General features: G+C 52.6%; 1 protein-coding gene across 1 annotated transcript; it reads right to left on the reverse strand.

The window, feature by feature from the left end:
- Positions 1–1,947: 1,947 nt before the first annotated feature.
- Positions 1,948–26,317, reverse strand: GBA2 (glucosylceramidase beta 2). The gene is made up of 17 exons (XM_030005099.2): positions 26,121–26,317; positions 21,979–22,070; positions 16,167–16,282; positions 15,834–16,052; positions 11,605–11,844; positions 11,137–11,239; positions 9,650–9,803; positions 9,238–9,363; positions 8,949–9,133; positions 8,497–8,601; positions 7,750–7,857; positions 7,239–7,390; positions 6,986–7,092; positions 6,689–6,831; positions 6,265–6,380; positions 2,978–3,169; positions 1,948–2,892 (listed from the first exon to the last, which is right to left on the reverse strand). Exons 1-17 carry the CDS (start codon positions 26,315–26,317, stop codon positions 2,665–2,667), a joined length of 2,583 nt encoding a protein of 860 aa, XP_029860959.1. The 3' UTR covers positions 1,948–2,664.

The following is a 26,317-nucleotide window of genomic DNA, read 5'->3' on the forward strand; positions in this document are numbered from 1 at the left end:
AGGTTCCTGATAACAAGCATGGTCAGTCTGGGAATGTTTTAGGGTGCGGGGGGGGGCAGCCCTTGCTCGTCGCTGTCACCACCTTGCTATCATCCCCTTGCCACCTCCCTTGCCATGACCTTGGTTCAGGGAGCTCCTGCAGGGATCGCATGGCCACTGGTGGGCACGGGGATGGGCAACACAAGGTCTGCATGCTGGCACTGCTGCTGATGGCAACCCACAGCTCATTCACAGACGTAGGTTTTTTTTAGCATCACACAAACAATATTGGTGCTCCCTGCCTGTAATCTTTATTTTTCCAGTATTTAACAATCACTGTCCCAGCAGCATATCTTGGAGCTTCGAGTGTCAGCTCAGTGTTCAAGGAGACAGTTTTGTTGACCAGTCTCAGCCAAGTAAAAAATAAAACAAGCAAAGAGCTGGGGTATCTCCACAGGGTTTGCGTGTTCCCAAGGGCAGCCCAGTGAAGCAGCTCAGGGCTGGCAATCATTACCAGGGCTAAATCCTGAGATGCCATGCCTGAGGTCTGGTGCAGCAGGGAGTGGGCAAAGGGGAACAGGCAGGCAGGGAAGTCCAAAGCATAAAGTGCTGAAGAAGTTAAAACTCGGCAGGGCTGTGGTTTAAAACTGTGTATGTCAGGGGTCAAGAAAGGGTTAATGAGTAAGAATAAAGGGTTAATGAATAATTAAATTTGCTGCTCAAGCTGGGATTGAGTCAGTTTTGAAAAACAGTAGCACAGGCAAATATTAGAGAAGATCATATTTGTAACCAACGATTGTCCTCCCAGCCCGCAGCCGTGCCCACACAGAGGTTGCTTAAAGCTGAGCCTATTAAGATGAGATTTTTACTGAGGTGATACAGTCAGAAGAAGAGGAAAGAGCAGAAGTATCCCATGATACAGACTGAACGCCCTAACCTTTGAAAGGAAGTCTGTGGGCAACCTATCGCCTGGGGTTAAGGAGCGATGCTGATGGGTTGCAGCAACAAAACCCAGCCAGGTCAGAAATTGTGCTGGCTTTTGTTCTTTGCCAGCTGGATTGGCATGTCACCATCCCTGGTGGCTGCCAACCCAAGACAAATGGAGGCAGGCAGCCCAGGTGAGCCACATCAGTGTCCTGGCATCCCCCTACCCCTCCAGTCTTGTCACAGTGACCCTAAGGGAATGCATCTTGGTCCCTCTCCACCCGCTGGGGGTTCTGCCATGGGAGAATGACCCAGCTGGTCTGGGGGGGCTGCATCCAGGACAACGTGCCCTTCCTGGATAACATTATTCCTCTGCCCAGGCGGATGCAGGAACGCTCCCCCAGGGAGCGAAGAAAAGGCCATTTATCACACACTAGCAGCAGCAGGCCACCGCAGCGATGCCCTGCCTGCACCAGCTCCCAGGGCAGACAAGGGTGGCAGGGAACGGTCACGGTGGGAAGGACAGGCTGCTTCCCACCGCAGCCCTGAGGCAGCTTAAGGATTAAGAGAGGGCTTTAGGGTTAAAGCTCTGAAGTGGGCACAAAGAACTTGTAGCCAAATCTGGGGGCAGGGCCCTCTCCCACCCCCTCAAAACCAGGCAGGTGCAACCGTCAAATGCTATGCTAGCAGAGAAAGGAGGGAAAGGAAGCAAGGCACCCTGCCCTGGGCAGGAGGGGACATTCAATCAAGGGCCATTCTGCCCACAGAGGCATTTTCAGGAGGAACACTAGGCTCCTTGCCTTCCCCTGCCTTGCAGGCAGGAGAGGAGAGAGCAAGGGGCAGGTCTCTCCTGCCATCGCATCTGGGGGCAAAGGCACATCTTGCTCCCATTAGCAAAACCCTACAAGAGCCAGGCTGCAATTAGGGCTTGCACCTCCTGCAACCCCAGCCCTCCAGCCCAGCCCGGGAAGAAAAGGGGGAGCAACAGAGGCTCCCTCCTCCAGCTTGCCCCCATGGCAGAGAAGACACACATGAAGAAGGAGAGACAGCTGGACAAATTTATTTAGAACTCAAAATGATTCATCCTCTAAAACGTGCTCTGCTGCCCACCCCCGGCGCCAGCAGGGAGGGGTGCCACGGTACCAGACCAGGACCTGCTGCTTTTGGGCTCCGATTGTCACCGGCTGGGGAGCCGGGGCTCCCGTGAGGATTGTATCTGCCACAGGCTCCCCTGGGGCTGGTGCCTTGGGGCAGAGCCAGTCAGCGTTTGCAGTGTCACACAACAGAGAAACAACTACAGCACCCATGTGCCTGCATGCACCAGTCCACTGTCCTCACACACACATACACTCACACATTTTTTCACCCTGCAGGCCAGCTCCCACCTTACCCAGCCCACTGACTACAGGAGAGAAGTCTCCTGTGCTCCTGGGCAAGGTACCAGCTCCGGTGGAGGATGGCTGGGGGTCCTGCAGGCTGTCAGAGCCCTGAGCAATGGCTAAGGGGAGGCACAGGCTCCAGCAGCACCTCCTTATCCCACCCCTCTCCTCTCCAAGGAGAGATCACCTGCATCTCTGGTCCCTCCTCACGCTCAGCATCAGTGGCTGGAAGCCCCCTGAAATGAAGGGCACATAGTGGAGGTAGGGAAGGAAAACAGCAATGCGAGTATTAATCAAAGAGGGGGAGGGAAGGGTCCCTGCCCGCCAGCTGAGGGCCCCCAGCCCCTCAGTACACCCACGGCCCTGCTCGGTGCCACCAGGCTCAAGGGTGGATGGGGACCTGGGGGGACTGCACAGGTGCTGGTGCCCGGCTAGCTCTACGCTCCAGGGCCAGCTGCATGCTCCAGATGCTAAGGGGCCGCATGTAAGCCAGCGAGCGGTAGACTTTTTTCTCCCGATAGGCCTCTGGTGTCTGGAAAGCCATGCCCAGCCGCTCCCAAACCGTCCGGTAGCAGCCCTCCGCTGTACGAAAGCCTTCCTCCACCAGCCCCTGTGCCAGAGGGAAGAAAATCATCAGCACCTCCACGGGGCGCAACAAGATGTCACCTGCCAAGGGGTGCAGCACCACCACTCACCTCCTGGATCATGGTGGCAGCCAAGGCGTAGACCACGCCGATCCACACCTCGTTGGACTGAACGCTGGAGGTGTCGGGCACCCCGTCGGGTCTCATGCCATTCACCGCTCCCATGGTGCCACCAGCAAAGCTCATGACGTTCTTCTCAAAGATGGTCTTGAGCGCACTGACAACGTGACTCTTGGGGAAGACCTGCGGAGAGAGAGAGAGAGAGGGCTTTGGGATCAGCGCTCATGCAGACCCCTCAGGCTGGGTCTCCAGGGAGCAGGTTTAAGCTTTCCATGAGAAAGAGGTCAACACTGCTCGCTGGGTAAACAGCTACCTCAGGAAAATAACAGGAGGAAGTAAAAAAGCCTCTTTCCCCGAAAAGACCAGAAAAAAACAACCCCCAAAAAACAGTTGCTCAACAGAAGAGGTGCTGAGCTTCATTCCAACTTCCTCCTGGGGAGGCCGACAGCTCATCCAACTAGCATGTCTCCAAAAAAGAGCCTCTCGCCTTCTGTCACTGGCCAACCCCCCCCCCCCCCCCCCCCCCCCATCTCTTGGGAGTTTGCTTTGGGGACCTGGCCAACCACACCATCCTTACCTTGGTTTATGGTCACCACTGCTTGTTTCTCATGCTAATGACTATTTGAGGCCCAGACTTTATCCTGGTAAGACCACTGTCCTGTTCTCTCAGCCCATCTGCACCAGCTACAAGAGGCATTGCAATGCCTACAAAAGATGGGACACTGGCCAGAGGTGGCCAAAGGATGGTCAGGGATCAGTGAGGCTGGAGGTATTTTCCTGCCAAAGGGAAAGATTACGGCAAAGCTGGTCTGATGACATCAGAATGCATCTTGCAGCTGCAAGCGAATATTGTGGATACCGGTAGGTTTGTTTGGCTAAATGCTGGGAATCGTGGGGGGAAAAAACCACGGGGGGGGGGGGGGGGGGAAATTCAGCTTCAGCTCAGGGGAAAAATAAGAACAGGCTTAGTTTTGAGTGATTTCAAAAGCACTTTAATGCTTCCAATTTTGTAATTGGGTGGTGATGCAAGAGTTCGTGGCCTGGACTAAGGGCAGTTTGAGGCGAGAGAAGGGGCAGCCTGGGGATGAAGAGGTCGGACTGAAATGCACAGGATGCCTGATTGTTTTCTGTGTCTGGTAGGAGAGATTTGAAACTCTCATCCCAAGTGAAAGTTACAGACTTGTGAAATGTCAACAGTGCTCGCTGGATAAACAGCCATTTCAGGACATTATCAGGAGGAAGTAAAAACCTTCCCCTTCCGATAAGGGAAAAAAAGAGTTGTTCAACAAACTAAAGCAAAGAACTCAAAACATTTATGAGAACAAACTGAACTATCATGCTATGTAAGCTCTTGCCAAAAAAGAAAAAAAAAAAACCAAAACAAAACTTCACCCCGTCCCTGCCCACTGCTAAAAATCCCCAACCAACTCCATCTGAGCATGAAAACACCTGACAGTCAAACAAAAAGCAGCAACACAGTGAGGACTGCATTAAGATTAAAAGCCTCTGCACACAGCTGCAAGTAAATAAAGCTTTTGCACTACTTTCATTATTGGCAATAAAACTAGGAAGTGTCAGTGCAGCAAAAGTCACTGCCTTGGTGAGAAAAGCAAAGCTCAAGACTCAGTGATGTTGCAAAGGGAGGGCTGGCTCCTCTCCATCCCACGGCCAGCTAACAGCAAGAAAGTCAAAACAAGAACTTTGCAGAATGACCAAGGTCAGAAGCAATTGCATGGAGCAACCACGACATCTACTTGGAAGAAGGGAAAAGGCAGGTGGCTCAGGGCTCATCAGCACAGCCCAGGGGACGTGCCAGACCTTTCTTGCCAGTCTGGTACCACCAGAGCCAGGAGAAGCAGAAAGTGGGATGACACCAGGCAGGAGCTTGCTAAGGGAGGCTGGGCAGTCCAGCCAGACAGCTTTGGTACACTCAAAGGAAAAGGCAGCAGATCCCTTTTATCTATGCTAAAGCCAAGCATCAGACACGGTCATTTTTTCCCCATGTGGCTCTGGAGGTAAGCCCAAGTGCTGTTAGGGAGCAAGAGTCAGCAGAGGGGTGGTGTGAAGCAGCCATTCCTGGCAGAAGGTTTCAGGGCACAGTTTCTTCAGGACTGGGGTCACAGGCTTTTCTTACTTTGTATTTCATTATTGACCTGTGCATGCAGAGTGCGTTAATGAGGTTACGATCAGGAGTGCTGCTAGCCAGGCAAGGAATCAAAATGCAGGGAAAAAAACCTCAATGGTCATAGTAACAGAAGAGGGAAGTTCACCAGTCCCATCTCCAGTGAGCTCAACGCTCATGAGACAGCAGACAAGGGTGCCACCTTCAGGAAAAAAAGTCCGAGGCTATGGAAAGGCAAGCAAGATTTTTGGACTGCACTGGGTTTACTGTTTGCCCCTAAAAGGGAAGTTTGGGTATTACTGCATGAGGTCTGGGCCACATCCTGCCAGGAGCCCCAGGCACAGCCACAGTCCCCACAGTATAGGGAACCACAGTGGGATAAATGCAGGAGGGCACAACCAAGCACCCATTTAATGTTAAATTCCACAGCGTTGAGCACAAGCTGCTCCCAGGAAAGGTCACTTTAAGCTCCCCTCTGATATCAACAGAGGGCAAAATGGTCCATCACCCTCACACAGCTGAGTTATTCCTTCCTCCAGTCACCCAAAGCATTTGCCCATCCATCACCACCACAGACAGCTTTGGTCTAACAACTGTCTATGGGTTGTAAATAATCCATACAATGGCTCTCCAACTTGCCAGCTCTGTTCCAGGTATTGCACCACCAGCAGCTGCTCTTACCATCCCATCAGGCAAGAGGAGTCTTCAGCCAATTGTTCCCTTGCAACTGAAGAGCAACAGACTTTAGGGCCCCAAATAAGCCTTTGTTCCCTCAGATACTCATTTAGGACTTTAAACTCAGCAGAAAATAACATGTGGAAAGTTTCATACAATTTTTTCTTCCATTTTTAAACAAATAGCACCTTGCCAAGAGCAAACCCCAGCGGGACCTTCCTCCAAGTGTGCCAGAGCTGACTGCAGTTACGCACCCCTGCTGGATAGCCTCTCCATGAGCAGATTTTGGTTTAAGGTGGGTTGCACCAATGTGCATCCAACAGCCTCCACCCGAGCACGCACTGCTGCGGAGGAGCGGGCTGGAGCCCCCCACACCAGTCCCTAACATGTAACCCATACCACATGCCAGCCCCGCTGCTGCTCTCCTCCTGCTGCAGGTCCCATCTCACCGCAACCCACACCAGGCTGCCCCTTCTCTTACCTCAAACTCCCCTTGGTCCAGACCACAAGCCCCAAGAAACCACTGCCCAGCACACTGGTCTGACATGATGCTGCTGGAGGTGTCACTCCCACTGCTGTCATAGTTGTAGTATTTGCCTGGAAAATGCAGGAAACAGTTTAAAATTGATGGTTTAGGACCCCAGCTCCTGTGTGCTGTCCCTACACTCCTCCCTGCAAGGCAGGAGCACAGCAGCTTTTTCCAGAAGGTTGTCTTCTTCCTTTCCCAAACCATCATACCCTTTCTGTTCCCTCCCTGGTACCTGCTCTTTCCCCTCCACTTGGAGGGACAGCTTCTTCCCTCCTTCCCCTATCCCCTCCAAGGCTCTACGACTCAAGAAGGAGCCATCCCCTTCCCAAGGGACACATGGCCAGCCGAGCGTGGTTCCCCACCAGCAAGCACCCACCATTCCAGAGCATCCTCTCAAATGCCTCCTTGCCCTTGCTCAGGATGTCCGTGTATTTCTGCTGGATCTCAGCATCCCCGAGCACCTCTGCCATCTTGCACATCACGCAGACAGCTGCCAGCCACAGCCCGCCGCAGTAGGCGCTGCCAGAGCCAAAGGAGAGAAGCATCAGCAACGTGGGACACCCCATGGGTTGCACAGAGCTCCCACAACAGATGGGGACCACAGTCCCAGCTCTGAGCTACCTTCCCACCCCACAACCCCCATCTCCAAGCCCCACCTGCCTCTCTTGCTCACCTGGCTCCATTTACCACCCACGCATCATATGTCTGGTCCGCAAAGCCACCATTTTCGATGAGCCCATCATTATCCATATCAAACTTCAGCTCCGACTCCATCACAGCCTGCGAGAGAGGCAGGAGATGGTCACGCAGCCCCCGCACGCCGGCAGCCCCTCATGCTCTGCTCAGGAGCGTCCATCCTCTTGGGATGTCGCATGACTCCCAAGTGGGGAAGGAGGATGTGCCGTGGTCTGATCTCCTCCCAGTACCTGGCAGACTGGCCACATGTCCCGCAAGTATAGGGAGTCGCGTGTCAGGTAGTAGTCCCGGTACACCTGCAGCACAAACTTCAGGTTGAGGTCCTTCCAGTCGGCTGTGTCATGCATCAGGTAGGCATTGACACGCTGCCACGGCTCGTCACCTAAGCAAGGACAGAGCGGATGCAGCAGGGCAGCAAGCAACAAACGTTTTCTCTCCTACCCAGGAGCAAGGTCCCAAGGGTGCTGTGATCAAACTGCACTAAAATAACAAGTTGCACCCTGTGCCATCTCTAGTGAAAGCAGCCTTCCTGCTGCTGCTCAGCTTCCCTCTGTCTCCCTTGTGCAAGCTTCATGCAGTGTGGTCCTCATCACCACCCCAAACCATCCAAGCTTCTCATTCCCAGAAAATAAACAGTGTATTCCATGCATCATACCTCTTTCCCACAGCTTGGGAGTTAACTACCTTGAGAAAGTTATGTGAGCAGACCTGCACCCCCTCTGCCTGCCCAGATCACTTCACCTGGGTCCCCAATGTCATGCGGCACCACATTCTTCAGCTTCACCTGGGCTGTCTGACCACACATCAGGTACTGCCGTGGCTGGACATCCTCGTTCACCACTGTGACAGCTGGAGAGGACACAGAGCAAGAGGCATTAGAAAGGCAGCAGGCACTGCAGCAGCAAGCTCCAAGCACAGGCACAGGCAGGGCCACCAGCACACCAGGCTGCCCTTTGGGGCTCCGGCTGCAAGATCACAGCCCTCTGCAAAGGGGGATGCTCCCAGACTCCCCTCAGCAGGGGACATGCAACTGTCACCACCCCCTTAAGCAAGGTGGTGACAGCACCCAGGGCTGGGAGGGAACCCCAGTGGGCTCAGCCCTCCCACAGCCCAGCAAAGGGCTGTGCTCCACCACTGGCCAGGTCGAGCAGCCTCCAAGCCCGCCCAAAGCATCAGGGTCTGCAAACAGCTCCACGCTTCTCCTCTGCAAGGAGCACAGTGAGATGGTAAGACCAGGGACTTCCCCAGGGCAGGCAGAGCCAGCCGTGCACCCCAAGTGTGGCAAGAAGGCATCCCAGTGCTGGGCAGAGAGATGCTGAGAGGCAGCTATGTCGGGGGTTTGCAAGTCCTGGGCCCAGCAGAGGAGCTGGAGGGGGATGCTGGCTCCATGGCACAGATTTCTATGGCAGATGCTGTCCCAGATCCTCTGTCTCTTCCCTAGGTGAAGACAGCAGCAGGCATCAAGCCAGGGTCTCCTGGGTCACTCACCAATGTCATACTGCAGGCTAATCTGCAGCTTGGGCCACAGCATGACGAGAGCAAAGGAGGCATAGAAGTGGACATCGTAGGTGTTGTACATCCGGTACTCCTGGCCTGGAAGGACCGGGGAGACAGTGAGGGATGGGAGACCTGCCACAGGGAAGGGAAAGTAGGGGCAGGTCCTCCCTCCCACACAGCCCAGGAGGGTGGGCTCTTTGCTGGCACAGGCAAGGGCTCCCTTTAGAAGTGGTTTTTATTCTCTACGTATAGCACCCAGGAGTCTGAAGAAGGTCTCGTGACATATCCTACAGGGCTTGGTCCTGCAAGGGGTTTTCCTGGGAACAGTGCTGCTCCCTAGTCATCAGGGTGTGAAAAACATCCCCATGGCAGGTTAAAACCACCTGGTGACAGCAATGGGAAGGGGTTGAGTTGGGACCATCCATCACGTCCCTGCAAGTTACCTTCTAAATAAGCAAACCTTCCATACTCCCGCAGGACAGGGAGGAGGTGGGAGAGGCCAGCCCCCGCTGGCCCCTGCAGGTCCTCGGCATGGCAGTCCGGGGGCAGCTCCACCCAGATGGTCCCCCCATCCGTCACAAAGTACAGCTCATTGAAGAGGGCCGACTTGTACCAGGAAGGCAGCTGGCTGTGGGCAAGAGGGAAACTCAACCCCTGTGGCCCAGGTGGTGATGCTCCTGCTCTGACCAGCCCCAGGAGGCCACTGGGAAGGTGCTCCCACCCCTACCCTACCTGTTCTCCAGGATAGGCTTCTGCCACGCTTCAATCTTCCTCTCCCACTCCTCATAGTGCGTCAGGGCATGATGCGACAGGGCAGGAGCAGCATCACCTCCGCTGCCAAAAAAACGGGTGTACCGCCTGCCGAGCAGGGGTTTGGTGAGTATGCCGTGGGCTCAGCCTGGGAAGCCCACTCGGCCGTGGGAGAGGGGCTGGATTATAGCGAACACCAGAATAATAACGCGACTGCTAGTGCAGAGGCGTTGAGGAGCAGGGGCTGGGGAGAGGGTCCCCTCCATGATCTGGCAGGGCCACGGCCGCAGGGAGCGGGTGGCACAAGGCTCCCCAGGCAGTACTAAAGCCTGGAGGCAGGGAAAAGGGGGCTTCGGGGACATGAGCCAAGACCCACTGGAGACGAGCCACCCACCTAAGGTGCAGCTTCTCCTTGGAGCCAAAGTAAACACGGGGCATGTCCCAAGCCAGGGCCAGCTCCAGCGTCCTGTGCCCCCGGGCAGGCACCCTGCAGCTGGCACACACCGCTGCTGCCGTCACCTCCCCCTTCTCCGTCAGGCTGCTTTTACCTGCCAGGGGAAAAAAAAAAATACTCACAAGTGACCAAGGAAGCCCTATGGGGGGGGGGTGGTAACTGATGCTCCCATGCACTCCAAGACGGACAAGACTATTCAGGCATGCCTCAGCCTCCTTGCAACCTGGAGGGTACATGCCCAGAGTTTTAAGGGATGACATTACCGCACATGAGTAACTGCTTTTTGCAAGCAGGAAAAAATACCTGCCGTGGGTGGAGGGGTTAAAAAAGTAAGTCATCAAAGCAGAGGAAGAAATCAGGCAGGAAAAGCCACCAGGCACGAGTGGAAGGGACAGGGCATCCCATGACTCTCTAACTGCGTTGCACTCAGACACTGTGAGTTTCTAGTGACAGTCATCGTCTCCAGCTTTTTGCAGGGTGCTTGAACTGTGCCCATATTTAAGAAAAGCCCGGAGGCAGCTGGATAATTATATGCTGGTTCTGACATGTGTTCCACGTAAACTCATTAAAGCAACAATTTTAACAGAAGCACAGATCCTGACTATGATAATGCCTGGCATACATGAAGGAAAACCACATCCCAATAGCCCAGTGAGCTCTTGAGTGCATCTAGACAGGAAACTTGGTTTTCTGGAAATATTTATGTAAACACTTTATTTACATAATTAAGCTTCAAGAAATCTTGCAAAGGCCCACTGCCAGCATCACTAGTTTGTCAGCATCATCCTTGTTCAAAAGCTGGCAGAGACATGATGCAAATGCTCACTTTTTATCAGATTAAGAGATAAGCAGCAAGGGCTGGGAGACACCATGCTGCTTCAAGGCTTCTGCCAAGGTAGTGAGCAGACAACTGAGGATGATGTAGAAGTATCAAGGGAACACCACTGACCTTCAGGGAACTGATATAGTAACAAGAGGACAGCAAGTGACGGCAGCACCAAACCCAAGGACTGGTAAACACCCGCTAGAACAAATCTGATGGCACCAGCTCACAGATCTGGCAATGGGAACTTGGGGAATGTGGCTGGCTATCACCCTGACTACTCAGCAGAAATCTCAGCTCAGTGTGCAACAGACTAAAAAGATAGTGGCATGTGCAATTAACATAGCTGAGAACAGCCCCAAAGTGGTATGAACAGCTTTTGGAGAACCACAACAATGACAGAGTGACTAGCAATGAGAAATTTGGATACAGCCTAAAGCTGGGAACAAGCCACAGCACCACCAAGAGCTTTTTGCTATGGCACCGAGGTGGCCAGAGGCAGGGAAATCCACTCTTGCTTGGGTGCCCTGTGCTCCACAACCAGCGTGGCCACCCATTCCTCCTGCTCCCCTCCTCCCATCCCATGGAGGATGGAGGCACTCACCAGCGGGGGAATCCAGCCTGCCGTCCTGCAGGAGGTCCTGCCACACCTCTCTACCCGATCCGGTGGGATTGAATGCCGTGAGGTGGGTAACTCCTGTGCCAGCCTGGGGAAGAGAAGAGCCTCATCAGGGGCTGGTAGTTTTGAGGGGCAGATGCAGGCCCCCTGCCCCCAACAACTCTGGAACCCCACACTCACTCCCCACGTGCTGCCCAGCAATGCTAACTCCAAACCTACTCACCTGCTGTCCTGCAAGCTTTACCCATAGCTCCTCTCCTGGCACCCACCCCCAAAGAGGATGCCCTCAGGGAATTCATGTCCCCACTCCTGCTCCAGCAGTCAGGCAAGCGCTGAGGACCGGTACTGACCCCAACCCATTGTACACTAGCTGCCTGGAAGCAGCTCCCCCACATTCAGCAGGGCTGTACAAGCCCACCAGCAAGAGCCACACCACCAGTGCCAGCCCTTTACCTTCTCTCTGGCGGAGATGGCGAGGGTGAAGGGGTTCACGCGTGTGCAGTGGTGCAGCAGGACTCCAGCAACCCGCTCGCCGTCCTTCTCAAAGGCGAAGGGCTCATTCCAGTGCCCTCCGCTCCTGTCCTCCTTCGTTCCCGTGCCATTCTGCAGGCTGAACATGATGGAGACATCCACATCTTCATCCTTCCCATTCTCCACCTCCCAGATGAACACTCCTACCGGTAGGCTGGAGTCCTGGCAGAGACAGACAACACTGCCTATAGGGCGGGTGCTCCATGGTTAGCCATCAGAGCATCATTTCTCCCGCTGCTGGGAAGACCATGTGGGATGCAGCAGGAGCAAGAGTACCAGGAACAATCGGTCTCACAGTCCACTGGCAAGCTGGGGAGCAGCAGCAGGAGCAGAAGAATTTGGGGGCCAGGCACTACAATATTCAGATCACAAGCCCTGGGCTAGCAAACCCCACATTGGTTTGTGGGGCTGTGTGCCCAGAGAATTTGTGGATGTCCCCTCCCTGGAAGTGTTCAAGGCCAGGCTGGATGGGGCTTTGAGCAACCTGGTCTAGCGGAAGGTGTCCCTGCCCACGGCAGTGGGGTTGGAACTAGATGATCTTTAAGCTCCCTTCCAACCCAAACCATTCTATGATCATTCTATGATAATGCACAGATGGAAAGCAGCGTTTAAGGCTCCGATGGGTGTCTCACCACCCTTCTGCTCAACAGGTTGATACAGGCTCACGTGCTTTGCTGGGGTAAGAGGAAGGTCAGGTGTGTCAGCAGCACAGCCTGCCGCCTTCGCCTGGGGCTGGGAGCAAGCAGGAGCAGCAAGGCATCCCTTGCTGCCATCCCGAGCTTCCGCATTGCTGTGGGGGTTCCTCCTGCCTGGGAGCATCACTGAGTGGAGACATGTTGGAAATGTTGGGAAAGCCCAGCTGGGGAAGCCCAGCTAGTAAGCAGCTCTTCCCCTGGGGATGGCAGGCAAAAGCCAGCTATAACACTCTCAGGAACACACAGCCGACAAACCAACCCACAAGTACAGGCTGAGAGCTCCCCAAAACTTTACCACCGGATGCTCCGGGCAGTAAGGCCACAGCTCTGGACCTGCCATTCCGGGTGGACGGGAGCTGGGATGGTCACAGGACAAAACCAAAGGCAGGAAACAAGCAGTACAAAGAGTCAAAGCACAGGTCAGAGGGGAAAGGAGCAGCTGCCAGAGATAAGCACAGGAAAAAAGGGATAACTCTTCCAGCACCAGCTGTCCCAGGAGGGGCAAAGCCTGCCAGGGTCCCACTGCTACGCAGCCGGCAGCTGGCACTAGGGACAGGGTCTTGGGACAGAAGAGACCAGGCTGGGAAAGAACATTAACAAGGTGGCAAGCCTGGTTGTCTTCAGGCAATGCTGAGCTGGGCAGGAGGGACAAGGAACTCCTCTACTGCAGCATCCCAGGACGAACGGGCAATGCTCAGGGATCAACAACTCACCAGCGCCAAGCTTCTGCTATCAAAACGGGACACACTGAGCATCACACAGTACAGCCCTGTCTCTCCTGTGCCAGTGTGACTCCCATCTACAAGAAGGGTCGGAGGGAGGATCCGGGGAACTACAGGCCTGTCAGCCTGACCTCGGTACCAGGGAAGATTATGGAACGGTTTGTCTTGAGAGCACTCACGTGGCAAGTCCAGGATAAGAAGGGGGTCAGGCCCAGTCAGCATGGGTTTACGAAAGGCAGGTCCTGCTTGACCAACCTGATCTCCTTCTATGACCAGGTGACCCACCTAGTGGATGAGGGAAAGGCTGTGGGTGTTATCTTCCTTGACTTCAGCAAGGGCTTTGACACTGTCTCTCCCGGCATACTCCTTGAGAAGCTGGCGGCTCATGGCTTGGACAAGCGTACTCTTCGCTGGGTGAAAAACTGGCTGGATGGACGAGCTCAGAGGGTTGTGGTGAATGGAGTTAAATCCAGTTGGCGGCCGGTCACAAGTGGTGTTCCCCAGGGCTCGGTGTTGGGCCCCATTCTGTTTAATGTCTTCATCAATGATTTGGACGAGGGGATCGAGTGCACCCTCAGTAAGTTCACAGACGACACCAAGTTGAGCAGGAGGGTTGATCTGCTCGAGGGTAGGGAGGCTCTACAGAGGGATCTGGACAGGCTGGATCGATGGGCCGAGGCCAATTGTATGAGGTTCAACAAGGCCAAGTGCCGGGTCCTGCCCTTGGGTCACAGCAACCCCACGCAGCGCTACGGGCTTGGGGAAGAGTGGCTGGAAAGCTGCCCGGCAGAGAAAGACCTGGGGGTGCTGGTCGACAGCCAGCTGGATATGAGCCAGCAGTGTGCCCAGGTGGCCAAGAAGGCCAACGGCATCCTGGCCCGTATCAGAAATAGTGTGGCCGGCAGGAGCAGGGAGGTGGTTGTTCCCCTGTACTCGGCACTGGTGAGGCCGCACCTCGAGTCCTGTGTTCAGTTTTGGGACCCTCACTACGGGAAAGCCATGGAGGTGCTGGAGCGTGTCCAGAGAAGGGCAACCAAGCTGGTGAGGGGCCTGGAGCACAGGTCTTGTGAGGAGCGGCTGAGGGAGCTGGGGCTGTTTAGTCTGGAGAAGAGGAGGCTGAGGGGAGACCTTATCGCTCTCTAAAACTACCTGAAAGGAGGTTGTACTGAGGTGGGTGCTGGTCTCTGCTGTCAAGTAACTAGTGATAGGACAAGAGGAAATGGCCTCAAGTTGAGGCAAGGGAGATTTAGGTTAGATGTTAGGAAAAATTTCTTTCCTGAGAGGGTTGTCAGACATTGGAATGGGCTACCCAGGGAAGTGGTTGAGTCACCATCCCTAGAGATATTAAAAAAACGAGTGGACAGGGTACTTCAGGACATGGTTTAGTGGGCATGGCTGATGGTTGGACTCAATGATCTTGAAGGTCTTTTCCAACCTAAATGATTCTAAGATTCTATGGATCCTTTCCCCTTCTGTATTGGGTTTGCGTGGCAAGGTTTTGGTATCGGGGGGGCTAGAGGGGTGGCTTCTGTGAGAAGCTGCTGGAAGCTTCCCCCGTGCCCGACAGAGCCAGTGCCAGCCGGCTCCAAGACGGACCCGCTGCCGGCCAAGGCCGAGCCCATCAGCAATAGTGGTAGTGCCTCTGTGATAACAGATTTAAGAAGCAAAAAAAAGTTGCGGGACAGACAGAAACAGCAGCCGGAGAAAGGAGTGAGAACATGTAAGAGAAACAACCCTGCAGACCCCCAGGTCAGTGCAGAAGGAGGGGAGGAGATGCTCCAGGTGCCGGAGCAGAGATTCCCCTGCAGCCCGTGGGGAAGACCATGGTGAGGCAGGCTGTCCCCCTGCAGCCCAGGGCAGTCCACGGTGGAGCAGATCTCCACCTGCAGCCCGTGGAGGACCCCACGCTGGAGGAGGAGGATGTAACCTAAGGAGGCTGTGACCCTGTGGGAAGCCCACACTGGAGCAGGCTCCTGGCAGGACCTGCAGGTCTGTGGAGAGAGGAGCCCACGGAGCAGGTTTTCTGGCAGAACTTGTGACCCCATGGAGGACCCACACTGGAGCAGTGTGCTCCTAAAGGACTGCACGCCATGGAAGGGACCCATGGTGGAGCAGTTCGTGAAGAACTGCAACCTGGGGGAAGGACCCGTGCTGGAGAAGTTCGTGGAGAACTGTCTCCCATGGGAGGGACCCCACGCTGGAGCAGTGGAAGAGTGTGAGGAGTCCTGCCCCTGAGGAGGATGAAGTGGCAGAAATAACGTGGAATGAACTGACTGTAAAGCCAGTTCCCCATCCCCCTGCGCTGTTGGTGGGGGGTAGGTAGAGAATCCGGGAGTGAAGTTGTGCCCAGGAAGAAGGGAGGGGTGGAGGGAAGGTGTTCCGAGATTTGGTTTTATTTCTCATTACCCTACTCTGGTTGATTGGCAATAAATTAATTTTCCCCAAGTTGAGTCTGTTTTGCCCATGACAGCAATTGGTGAGTGATGTCTCTTGTCTTTATCTCAACCCACGAGCCCTTTGTTATATTTTCTCTCCCCTGTCCAGCTGAGGAGGGGGAGTGATAGAACGGCTTTGGTGGGCACCTGGTGTCCAGCCGGGGTCAACCCACCACACCCTCCCGTGCAGGCAGCTCTGCCACATCCCTGCTCCATACGAGCCGTGCTGCCGCAGCACGGTGTGGCCCAGTGCTCCCATGGGACAGGCTGCAACCAGCGCGGAGCCGTCACCTCCTTACCTTATAGTCATGGGGGATGACGGGAGAGACCTGGCGGCAAGTAAGCACCACGTTTTGCCCCGGGAGCTCGTAGACCATCCAGGCACGGGGGTACAGGGCATGGTAGAAGGCGTAGTGGCCACAGTAGCCCCAGTTCCAGCCCTGCAGAGTGCTGGGTCTCTCCACGGACAAGACCTGCTGGTAAACCGTCTGCCCCTTGCAACGCAGGCACACCGTGAACTGTGGAGGAGAGGAGCACATGGAGGGGATGAGATGAGCCCGAGAGCAGATGCCTCAACTGCTGAGGCTGCTGCAGCGCTGCTCGCAACCCCTCGCAGACCCTGCCGCACCTACCTGGTTGGCGATAACTGTTTCGTAGTGATAAATGCCAGGGTTCAGCTGCCAGCGGCAGAACTCGCCCCGCCAGCCACGGGTGATGGTGCCTCCCCCAATCCCGCCCAGCGGGCACCCTGGCAAAGACACCAGAAATTAGCATCCTTGTTCCTCCCCATGATGGGATCTCACCCAAGGACCCCCTGTAAAGGGAACTAGGCCTTAAGCCTCATTGTTTCTAAGACTATTCATATCAGACACATAACTAATGATTAGAGATTGTTTTAGATGTGATTAATAGAATGCAGGTGCTTATAAAACAATACGCGTAACCTGCTTATTTGCCCCTTCTATAGCCCTCACCATGGCTGGCTTACAACCCAGTCAAGCTCAATCAACACAAGAAGGACCATACATCTTAGATCTAAGACATAAGAATAGATAAGAGTGATTAACTTTAGAGTAAGATGAATTAATAAAACAACCTGAGTGATTTTCAGAAATTCAAAGGTGATCTTTGATGTGTAAGAGGATAAGTCACTGCGGTGACCAGAGACCTTCTGCCTATGACCACTAACTTCAGAAGAATTGGGACACGAGAATTGGTGAGATAAGATGATGATGAATGATAACAACATGGGAACCGAGATCAACTGGAAAATTACAAAGACTTTGGACTGGGATAATAGGTGGTAAAAGGTATATAAGACTGAGAAATTTTGGAAGGTTGCTATTCACTGTGGTGGTGGCCCAACTCTGAGTTGTTACTAAAGCAAACCTAGAGAAACCCATGACTAAAATTCTTTAACAGAACTGGCGACCCAGATGGGACTCTAGGACACAAGAGAGAAAGAGAGCAACTGGATATTTCTCTGGACAAACCCGTTACCAACACTCAATTGCCAGCAGAAATAATCAGGTGAGTTCACCTAAGAGACTTGGGCATGGGTAATTCCAGATAAAAATATCCTAGGAAACTCTTGTGTTTAAACTTGCAAAAAAATAAGAAAGATGGGGTCAGCACCCAGCGTTGAAAGGGGGACGCCCCTTGCTGTGGTTTTAGAAAACTGGAAGAAGATACTCTTGGCACAGATGTTGCAAAAAAGGAAATTGATAATATTGTGCCAAGAGGAATGGCCGTTCCTGACGAGAAATAGAGGAGGAGGGCCAATGGACAAACAGCCTTCTAAGGGAACATTTAAACCCCATAAGCAGAAGTTTTTGAGAATGATTTTGGAAGATTCCAGAAGCCAAGATATTGATTACTAGTATATTTGGTATAATTGGGCACAACAAAGGAGGAAAACTCCCTTGTTGAAAATGAGGAAAAGTATACCTCCCTCAGCCCCTGAGGCTGAGGAAACTGAGCTTTTCTCTAAGGGTGTTGGCACGTACCCAATGCGTTTGGACTACATCCCAAACCCAAGAGCCGGTCCGGGTGCACCTGCTGAAGTTCCTGCAGTAACTGCAGTAATGAGGCATGAACCTTGGAAACAAGGTGATTTAGTAGCTTGGCAGTTGAAGATGCCTCGGCTGCGTGATGATGCTGAAAAATGTACTTAATTGTTACTGGGAATTGTCACTGATTATACCGCTAATTGGAGTGATAGGAGGACTCTGCTGCAAGAATTATTTCAGGCAGAGGAAAGAGAAAAGATTTTTCAAAAGGATAGAGAAATTGCTCAGAGAGGTCAGGGGTTAAACCCATGGCCTGAACAAGATCCGGAATGTAATCTCACAACCACGGAAGGAACTAGGGCTCACCGAGCTGCCATTCAACAATTAATAGAAGCAGTTTGCCAAGCTGGTGAAAGAGTAACTAACTGGACAAAGGTTTTAGAAAGTAGGCAGAGACCTGATGAACATCCAAGTGACTACTGGGGACAATTAAAGGCAACTTTATCAAAATATGGGGGTATGACCCGTGACAATTTCCAGGAGCCTTTAGCTATCAGTGTTTTTGTAGATCAGTCTGCTCCAGACATAAGTAAATATTTTAAGAAACATATACCAGGTTGGCAGGGTGAGACATTAGCTAAAATTCTAAGTATTGTTGCCTTTGTTTTCGATGGTAGAGCTCAAGAAACACAAAAACAGGAAGAAGAGAAATTAAAAATTGAAAGAAAGTGAGAGTGGAGAGAGAAGGAGAGAGAAATTGGGCTGTTAGCTGCAGCAATTACTCAGAATTTTAACCCGCAAGTGAGAGGTTGGAGATTTTCCTGGGGGAGATTTAGGGAAAGAGGGGCGCAAGGCAGAGCTCCCCCTGTTTCCCAATATGCTAACTCTTTAGAGTGTTTTTATTGTGGAAATTTAGGTTATATGCAAAGAGAGTGTCCACCGAGACCTGTTGCAGCCTAAGGAGAACTTCCACCTGCCCAACCCCCATGACCTCATTTGCAGTAAAGAACGGTACTCCTCTTCTCTGGAAACTAAGAAGAGCAATGGAACCTGTTGGAATCAACGTAGATGAGCACGGTCAGATTTCTGCAAAGGTAAACGGTATTCCTGTTACTTTCCTAGTAGATACAGGAGTGACATTGTCTCTGTTAAATTTTGAAATCCCCTAGGTGTCAAATGAAGCTGTGATAATACGGGGAGTGGTGGGGGAAGAGATAAAATATTTGTCTACTCCTCTACCAGTAGTCTTGAATGGAAAATTAGTCCGGGAAAGATTTGTAATTTCTCCAGACTCTCCCATTTCCTTTATGGGACGAGACCCCTTACAGGACTTTGGTACGTTTATCTCTCTGGTGCCTACGGGGATCCAATTAATTGTAATGGGTTCTGAAGTAATCCAACTTAAAGAACAAAACCCTAGTGATTCAAAAATACCACTCGAATTAGCTGGAGTTCCCAGAGAACTTTGGAATACATCAGGAGATGAAGTAGGATTATTGAAATCTGCTGAACCAGTTGTGATAAAAACAAAAGGAGGGACTCCTCCTTCAATTCGGCAATATCCAATTATAAACAAAGCCATTCCTAGCATTGGAAAACAAATTGTGCATTTCTTGGAAAAGGGAATTTTGAGAGAATGCTGTAGTCCCTATAACTTACTTGGACCAGGCTGCCACAAGGTTTTACCAGTTCACCAACGATTTTTTCTCAGATTCCAAAGAATGATTTACAAGACCTAGTCTTTGCAAGCAAATCGGTTCTGGTGCAACATGTTGATGATTTGTTATTGGCAAATAAAACTGAGAATGACTGTAGTCGAGATAATGAGTATCTGTGTATCCAACTTGTTAAAGAGGGACACCGTGCATCTCCATTTAAGTTGCAGTTTTGCAAACAGCAAGTAAAATATTTGGGATTTATATTAAAGCCCGGAAGACGAGAAAAAGGGGTTGCAAAGGGAATGTTAGTACAAACTTTAGGACCACACGAGAGGCCTGTTACCTATTTTTCTTCTACATTGGACCCAGCGACTAAAGGAACTCCTTTTTCCATCAGAGCAATAGCAGCTGCAGCTGAAATGGTTGAGAAAACCAGAACAATTGTTTTAGGTCATCCACTAACTGTTTGTGTACCCCATGAGGTAGAAATTTTGTTAAAGCAATATGCGGAGAAAGCTTTGTCTCCACAACAGGCACATAGATATGACATAATTCTTTTATTGGCTGATAATTTGAAACTGGAAAGGTGCAATACTTTAAACCCTGCAACTTTAATGCCTTTACCCTCTGATGGAGAAAAAGATAACCACAATTGTGTTCAACTCCTACGTAAAACCAGCAAGCCGCGAGATGACCTGAGAAATCAACCTTTAGATAACCCTGATTTGAACCTCTTCACGGATGGCTCATCCTATTATGAAGAAGGCCGAAGATGTACTGGTTTCGCAGTCACCACAGAAATACAGGTGCTGTTGGGTGGACCTTTGCCTGCACCTTTAGGTGCACAAGGAGCAGAAATAATTGCTCTCACTGAAGCTGCTAAATATGCAATTGGAGTAAGAGTTAACATTTATACAGACTCTAAATATGCCTTTGGTGTATGTCATGCTACGGGGACTTTATGTAAGGAAAGGGGTTTTCTGACTTCGGTGAGAAAAACTGTTGCCCACAGACGACAGATCAAAGACCTCTTAGAAGCAATCCAATTGCCCTCTGAAATTTCTGTGATAAATGACATTTGAGCTCCCAGACATGAATAACCTGTATGAAGACCTCCCTGAAGAAGAAAAACAACAATGGACTCAGCTGGGAGCCCACCGGCAAGAAGGGCAGTGAATTCTGAATAACAAACCTCTCCTTCCAAAAAGGTATTTATTACCGATGATGTGGTGGCACCATGAGAGGACCCATGGAAGGCCAGACAGCCTAGTGCTCCGAATCCAGAGACTCTGGGCAGCCCTGGGAATTTACGCAGCAGCAAAAAGAATTTGTGAAGGATGTAAGCTTTGCAGACAATATGCTTCATTGCGAATTAAACCTCCCAGTGGGAAAAGACTTCCAGCCACCTTTCCTTTTCAAAAACTCCAAATTGATTACGCAGATATACCAAAACCAATGGGGTACTCTTACATGTTAGTGATCGTTGATCAGCCATCAGGATGGGTGGAAGCTTTCCTGACCAGGAAAAATGATTTTAAGGCAGTAGTAAAAGCCTTATTGAAAGATATTATTCCAAGGTATGGGGTTCCTGAAGTAATTGACTCAGATCGAGGGAGCCATTCCACAGCTGCTATCCTGATTCAGATTTATAATTCTTTGGGGTTTCTCTGGCTGAGATCCTTTTGGGAGAATACTTGCTGTTCCAGGTATATATGTGCCAACAAAGACTAGCCTCTTGGACAGAGATGAACAGGTAATGCAATACCTCTTGTATCTGCAAAAGTCCTTTTTCCAAATGTGACACATTCTCTTAGTTAACGTCTTGGTTTCCAAATTTGACTACTTGGGTAAAAAATTAATTGTAATAGTCTTTGTTGTTATAATCACAGTAGTACGTGTGACTGTTTTGTTCAATGCCGTGTAAGTTGTAGCTCTATGATAGTACAGAAGATAGAAGAGGAAACGTGGAGTTATCAATAGGATCGCAGGAGTGCGATGGAAAACAAAAGGAGGGAATTGTAAAGGGAACTAGGCCTTAAGCCTCATTGTTTCTAAGACTATTCATATCAGACATATAACTAATGATTAGAGATTGTTTTAGATGTGATTAATAGAATGCAGGTGCTTATAAAACAATACGCGTAACCTGCTTATTTGCCCCTTCTATAGCCCTCACCATGGCTGGCTTACAACCCAGTCAAGCTCAATCAACACAAGAAGGACCATACATCTTAGATCTAAGACATAAGAATAGATAAGAGTGATTAACTTTAGAGTAAGATGAGTTAATAAAACAACCTGAGTGATTTTCAGAAATTCAAAGGTGATCTTTGATGTGTAAGAGGATAAGTCACTGGGGTGACTGGAGACCTTCTGCCTACGACCACTAACTTCAGAAGAATTGGGACACGAGAATTGAGATAAGATGATGATGAATGATAACAACATGGGAACCGAGATCAACTGGAAAATTACAAAGACTTTGGACTGGGATAATAAGTGATAAAAGGTATATAAGACTGAGAAATTTTGGAAGGCTGCTATTCACTGTGGTGGTGGCCCAACTCCGAGTTGTTAATAAAGCAAACCTAGAGAAACCCACGTTTGAAAATTCTTTCACACCCCCCATGCAGCTGCAGGGGCCCCTCCACTGCCCACACCCCAGAAGCTCCTTGACCCGCTCCACACCTCCAGCACCTTGACAGCCCCATGAGAATCCCTTGCCCACTCAGCACATTGGTCATTGCACCACCCCACTGCCCAAATTGCAGGCTGACCGTAGATCTGCTGCAGAGGAACAGCACACAAGAGGTCAATGAAGGCAGATTTCTTCTCTATGCGGGTCTTCTTGTACCACCACCTGAAGTATCTGCAAGGGAAAGAGAAGCATGAAAGAAGACGGGAGCAGGCGTCACTGTCCCTTCAGTGTCACTGGGCAGGACGTGACCAGCGCACATCGCAGCTGCCCCTCTTCTACAGTTGTACAACGGGAACCTGTGTCCCAGGGCACATGGGGCGGCAGCCCACGCCATCCATATGCAGTACCTATCGGTCAGCAGACACGAGCAGGCAGAGCTCAGGCAGCTCAGGGCTGCCTGCAAGGGCACAGTGTGAAAACAGAGCACTCCAATACCCAAAAGCAGGGCTCCCAGCTCACGCAGGGGCATCCAGATGCCTATAGAGAAGCGGGAATGCACACAAGGACCACCGCTACCTCCATAACAGGGCACGTCCTGTTAAGGAAGGCCAGGGAGCAGAGGCACAAGCCCAGAGAAGCAATACGCTCCTCCAGGGACATGAGCTTTGCTCGTCCACCTCCACGTCCCCACTGTCACACACAGCCCTGCCACGTGCCCGGGGCCAGATGGCACGGGGCAGCCTTGCCCTGGACGAGGCAAAGCTTGCCGTCTGCAGCTGGATCCTGGGGACTCACCTCTGCTCGCACGCCAGCAGCACAGCCAGGCACTGCCCGTCAGGTAATTTCTCACCCAAAGGCCTGGGAATCGAGAGACACCCAAACGGGCACACCTGCGCCTGGGTGTGCCGGCATCACTCCGGGCAAGAGGAGCAGGGCTGGGCTCCACACTGGTGCTCGTAAAGGACTGGCTTTTGCTAATGAACCGCCCCAAGTTAAATCTTCCATACAGAGACGATTAGCATACGGAAACCAGCTGCCAGACCAGAATAAGCTGCTGAACTTACCCCAGCAAACAGACAGGCAGGACCCAACCAGTGCCTCCACAGCCCTGGGTGCCAGGCGGGCGGTGGGGGCACAGGAGCCCCCGCAGTGGGCAACATCCCCGAGCTACCAGCAGGCACTGATGCCGTACTGCCGAGAGGAGAAAGCCATCCTAGCCGGGAGCACACAGCCTGTCCCGCTCCAACGGCTCACAGGGTGCAGAGCCCAGGCGATGGGCAACGGGTGAGCACTAATCCCCTGGGATATGTACCCCCAGAATCAAGGGGGAGGGGCTCTTCCATGACATGCCCTGCTCCTACACATTCCTCCCCAGAAAAAACAACCCACACTTGCCTTTTTGGCTGCATGGTCGCTGGAAGTTCACCTTCATTCACCAACATCTAAGGTCCCCAAATCCCTCTCAGGGTGAGATTTTCCAGGTTGCAGTCTCACAGGACCTGTTTGCAGCTCACTCTCCATTCCTACATACCTTCACATTAGACTGTTTAAGGACATTTTGCCTGCAGAGGTCCAGGGCACCACGAGAACCAGCCTGTCCTGCATGACCGCCCTGAATAAGGGCCTGCTGCTATCTTTGAGCTACATCTGCTGCAACTGCTCTTCTCCCAGCTGAGACAGCCCTGGCTTTACACTGCTGAGGCAAGGTTTTGGCAGCATGCTCTCACTCTCAAGGAAATTTTTTTTTTTTTTTTTTTTTTTTAAAACCCAGCATCAGGGAACTGACCCAGCTGCTTCCCCAGCAGGTTTCTGGTGACGGGAAATAAGGTGCCCAGTCAGAGCAGCTGCGGCCTGGCCTGGCGGGGCATCCCAGCTCCTTGGAAAGGAGGTGACAGAGGGATTTAAAAAAGCAGTTTTTCCAGGAGCACGCAGCAGGAGAGGTTTGGGAGCCAGCCATGGCCCAAACTGTTTTGCCATCTCAATAGCAAATTCTTCCTCTGCCAGCTTCTCCCAAAATCGCACAAGCCAAGAGAAGGTGGTTGATGCCCAATTGCTGGCTATTAGCCAGACCTGCAGAATAACCAGGAGAAAGTCTTCGTGTTCTGCAGCACCAAAAGCCCTGCCAGGGCCAGAGGGCATTTCTTTCCCTTCAAATTGGCAGCAGAATTAAAACCTGTCCAGACATCACCCGGCTGTTCTGGATCTGTGCCATGACCCCCTCCCAGGGCACACCAGCCACCTCTGCAGAAACCTGCCTGCACCTCTCCTCCTGCTCCGCCAGCCCCAGCACCTGCCACAGCCCAAACGTTCACACGACCTTTCCTTTCCAGATTTGCATCTGTGGGTGTCCCCACAAAGGATTTACCCCAATGAGCCCCAATTAACAAAAATCCCACTCCAGGGCTGTCAATACCACCGGACTGTCAACACCCCCGGCCATGCCACCTGCAGCAGGGGCTGGGGCTGCAGGAGAGGACACCCATCAGCCAGAGGTTTAATTCAACATGACATCATGTCAACCCAGGATGTGGTGGCTCCTCTGATGGTCCTAGACTTCCTCAGCCAAAGACATGCAGCAACCCTAAGGCACTCCCAGCCACCTTGGGAGGTATAAGCACCTGCATCAGGTGACTTTGCACTTGATGCACCAAGCCATGCCAGATTTTGAGAGCACTCCTGGCACGGGTGCCCCCAAGAGGGTCATTTGGGAGAGGGAATGCCAACCTGCAGGGCTCCAGAGGTTCAGAGCCACGCATCATGCTGCAGGACTGAGCTCCAGGCTCCTCTTGCATCACCAGCTCCCAGATTTCCATCAGCTGGCTGCCTCTACCAGGCAGACACATGGGTGCCCACCAACACCAGGAGCACACAGCCTCGTACATATCCCATGCCTCCTTGCATTAGCTGCCCTTCATCAGCCAACACCGCTGTCCTTAGGTTTTAATTCAAACCCACGCAGGTATTTCTTACCACCCTGGCCCTTCCTCTCCTCTGCTCTCCAGCCTGGAGTCTCCTTGCAAGGAAGCTTTGCCCTGTACAAGTATTTTGACATGACAACCAAATTACCTCCTAAATTTGTACAGGAGAAGAGGCAGTAGTCTGACTTTTAGCTTCTTGCTTTTGAACCTTAAAACCTTTTTCTAGGACTGATACAAGGCACTTCCACTCCGAGACCCCAATGAGAACAGGCCAGGAGCAGAACAAGCCAGGAGCGGCCTCCCCAAGCTGGCACAGAGGCGATCACCTCTCCTCCCCGCTCACCCCACCAGAACTTCACGTTTTCCCACATGCTCAGCTCATCCCCAACCTGCCACGGCGGCTTTTCCAGCCACCTTCATCTCCTGTGCGTGACCCACGCTCTTCCTTCCCTGATGCCCAGGCTTACGCCGGGATGTCTCAGGTCAGACCGGCACGCCGTGCACCCCGAAGCTGTCCGCTATCTGCCTCTTCATCAGGCTTTGCAGGAACCAGCTTTGCAAGCAGCAATCTCCAAGGACATCAAGCAGGAAAAAAGCTCAGAAAATGGAGGCAGGAGATATAAAGCAAGCACAAGGAAATAAATCACACTGTCATCGGTTCCAACGTTTAGCCTGATGGGTACACAAACACCGCCAACACCCGGGCAGCAGTTCTAAAGGTTAAAATAACACTGTTGTTTCCCACACAGCTCACCCTAACGCAAAGTCGGGAGAAGTCCTCATTCCCAAACCTGTTAAAGCATACAGCATTTCAAAAATCCTCCCAATTAACTTCAAGTTTAATCTCCATCTGCCAAAAGGTGTCTCATGCTGAGCACCTGACGCTGGCCAGGGAAACGGGGTGGTGATGGGCACCAGCAGCAAGCCTCGGGGGTGGGAGATGGGGGGTGTCCTCTCCCGCCGCCCCCCCCCCTCCCCCAGAAGTGACACCCCAAGCCCCCCCAGCTCCTGCTCAGTTTTGGGAAGCCTGAGAGTCGGGTGCTGCCCCCAATCCAGCTTTGGCCAGTCTGCACCAGTGCTCCCAGTGCTGGCACCAGGCAGGAGGCTGGGCGCCGGCAGCTCGGGGTGGGAGGACAGCGGACGCCTCCAGCCCGGGGCCTTCCGTGATCCGCCGTACTCTGCCCTCCGTGCACCGGGGCATCGCCGGTGCCTCCCCGGGCCGAGCCGCCCACAGCACCGAGGGGCTCGACTGCGACGCCGTGCTCCCACGCCCTACCCCCGGGACACCCACCCCCTGTCCCCGTCGTCGTCCTCCCCCGCCCCGGGGTGTCCCCGGTCTCCCCCCCACCCCCCCGCCCCGTACCGCAGGGCAAGGCCGATGTGCCGCAGGACGTCGTGGAACGGGACGTCGCCGGCGCCGTAGGGCTGCCGCGGCTCCTCGAAGCGGTGCGCCAGGCAGACGCGCCAGCCGGCCGCCGCCACGCCGCGGCCCCGCGCCGCCCCCTCGTACCGCCGCACCAGCGGACCCGCCGCCGCCTCCGCCGCCGCCGCCGCCGCCAT

The sequence above is a fragment of the Aquila chrysaetos genome, chromosome Z (assembly GCF_900496995.4).
Source record: "Aquila chrysaetos chrysaetos chromosome Z, bAquChr1.4, whole genome shotgun sequence".
Lineage (NCBI taxonomy): Eukaryota > Metazoa > Chordata > Aves > Accipitriformes > Accipitridae > Aquila > Aquila chrysaetos.

Bases quoted from the DNA above. Each gene is read 5' to 3' on its own strand.
- GBA2 (XM_030005099.2), bottom strand. From the start codon at position 26,317: ATGGCGGCGGCGGCGGCGGCGGAGGCGGCGGCGGGTCCGCTGGTGCGG. The intron at 22,071-26,120 runs GTACGGGGCGGG...TTTCCCTTGCAG, and splicing joins CACATCGGCCTTGCCCTGCG to ATACTTCAGGTGGTGGTACA. The intron at 9,134-9,237 runs GTAGGGTAGGGG...TCTTGCCCACAG, and splicing joins AAGCCTATCCTGGAGAACAG to CCAGCTGCCTTCCTGGTACA.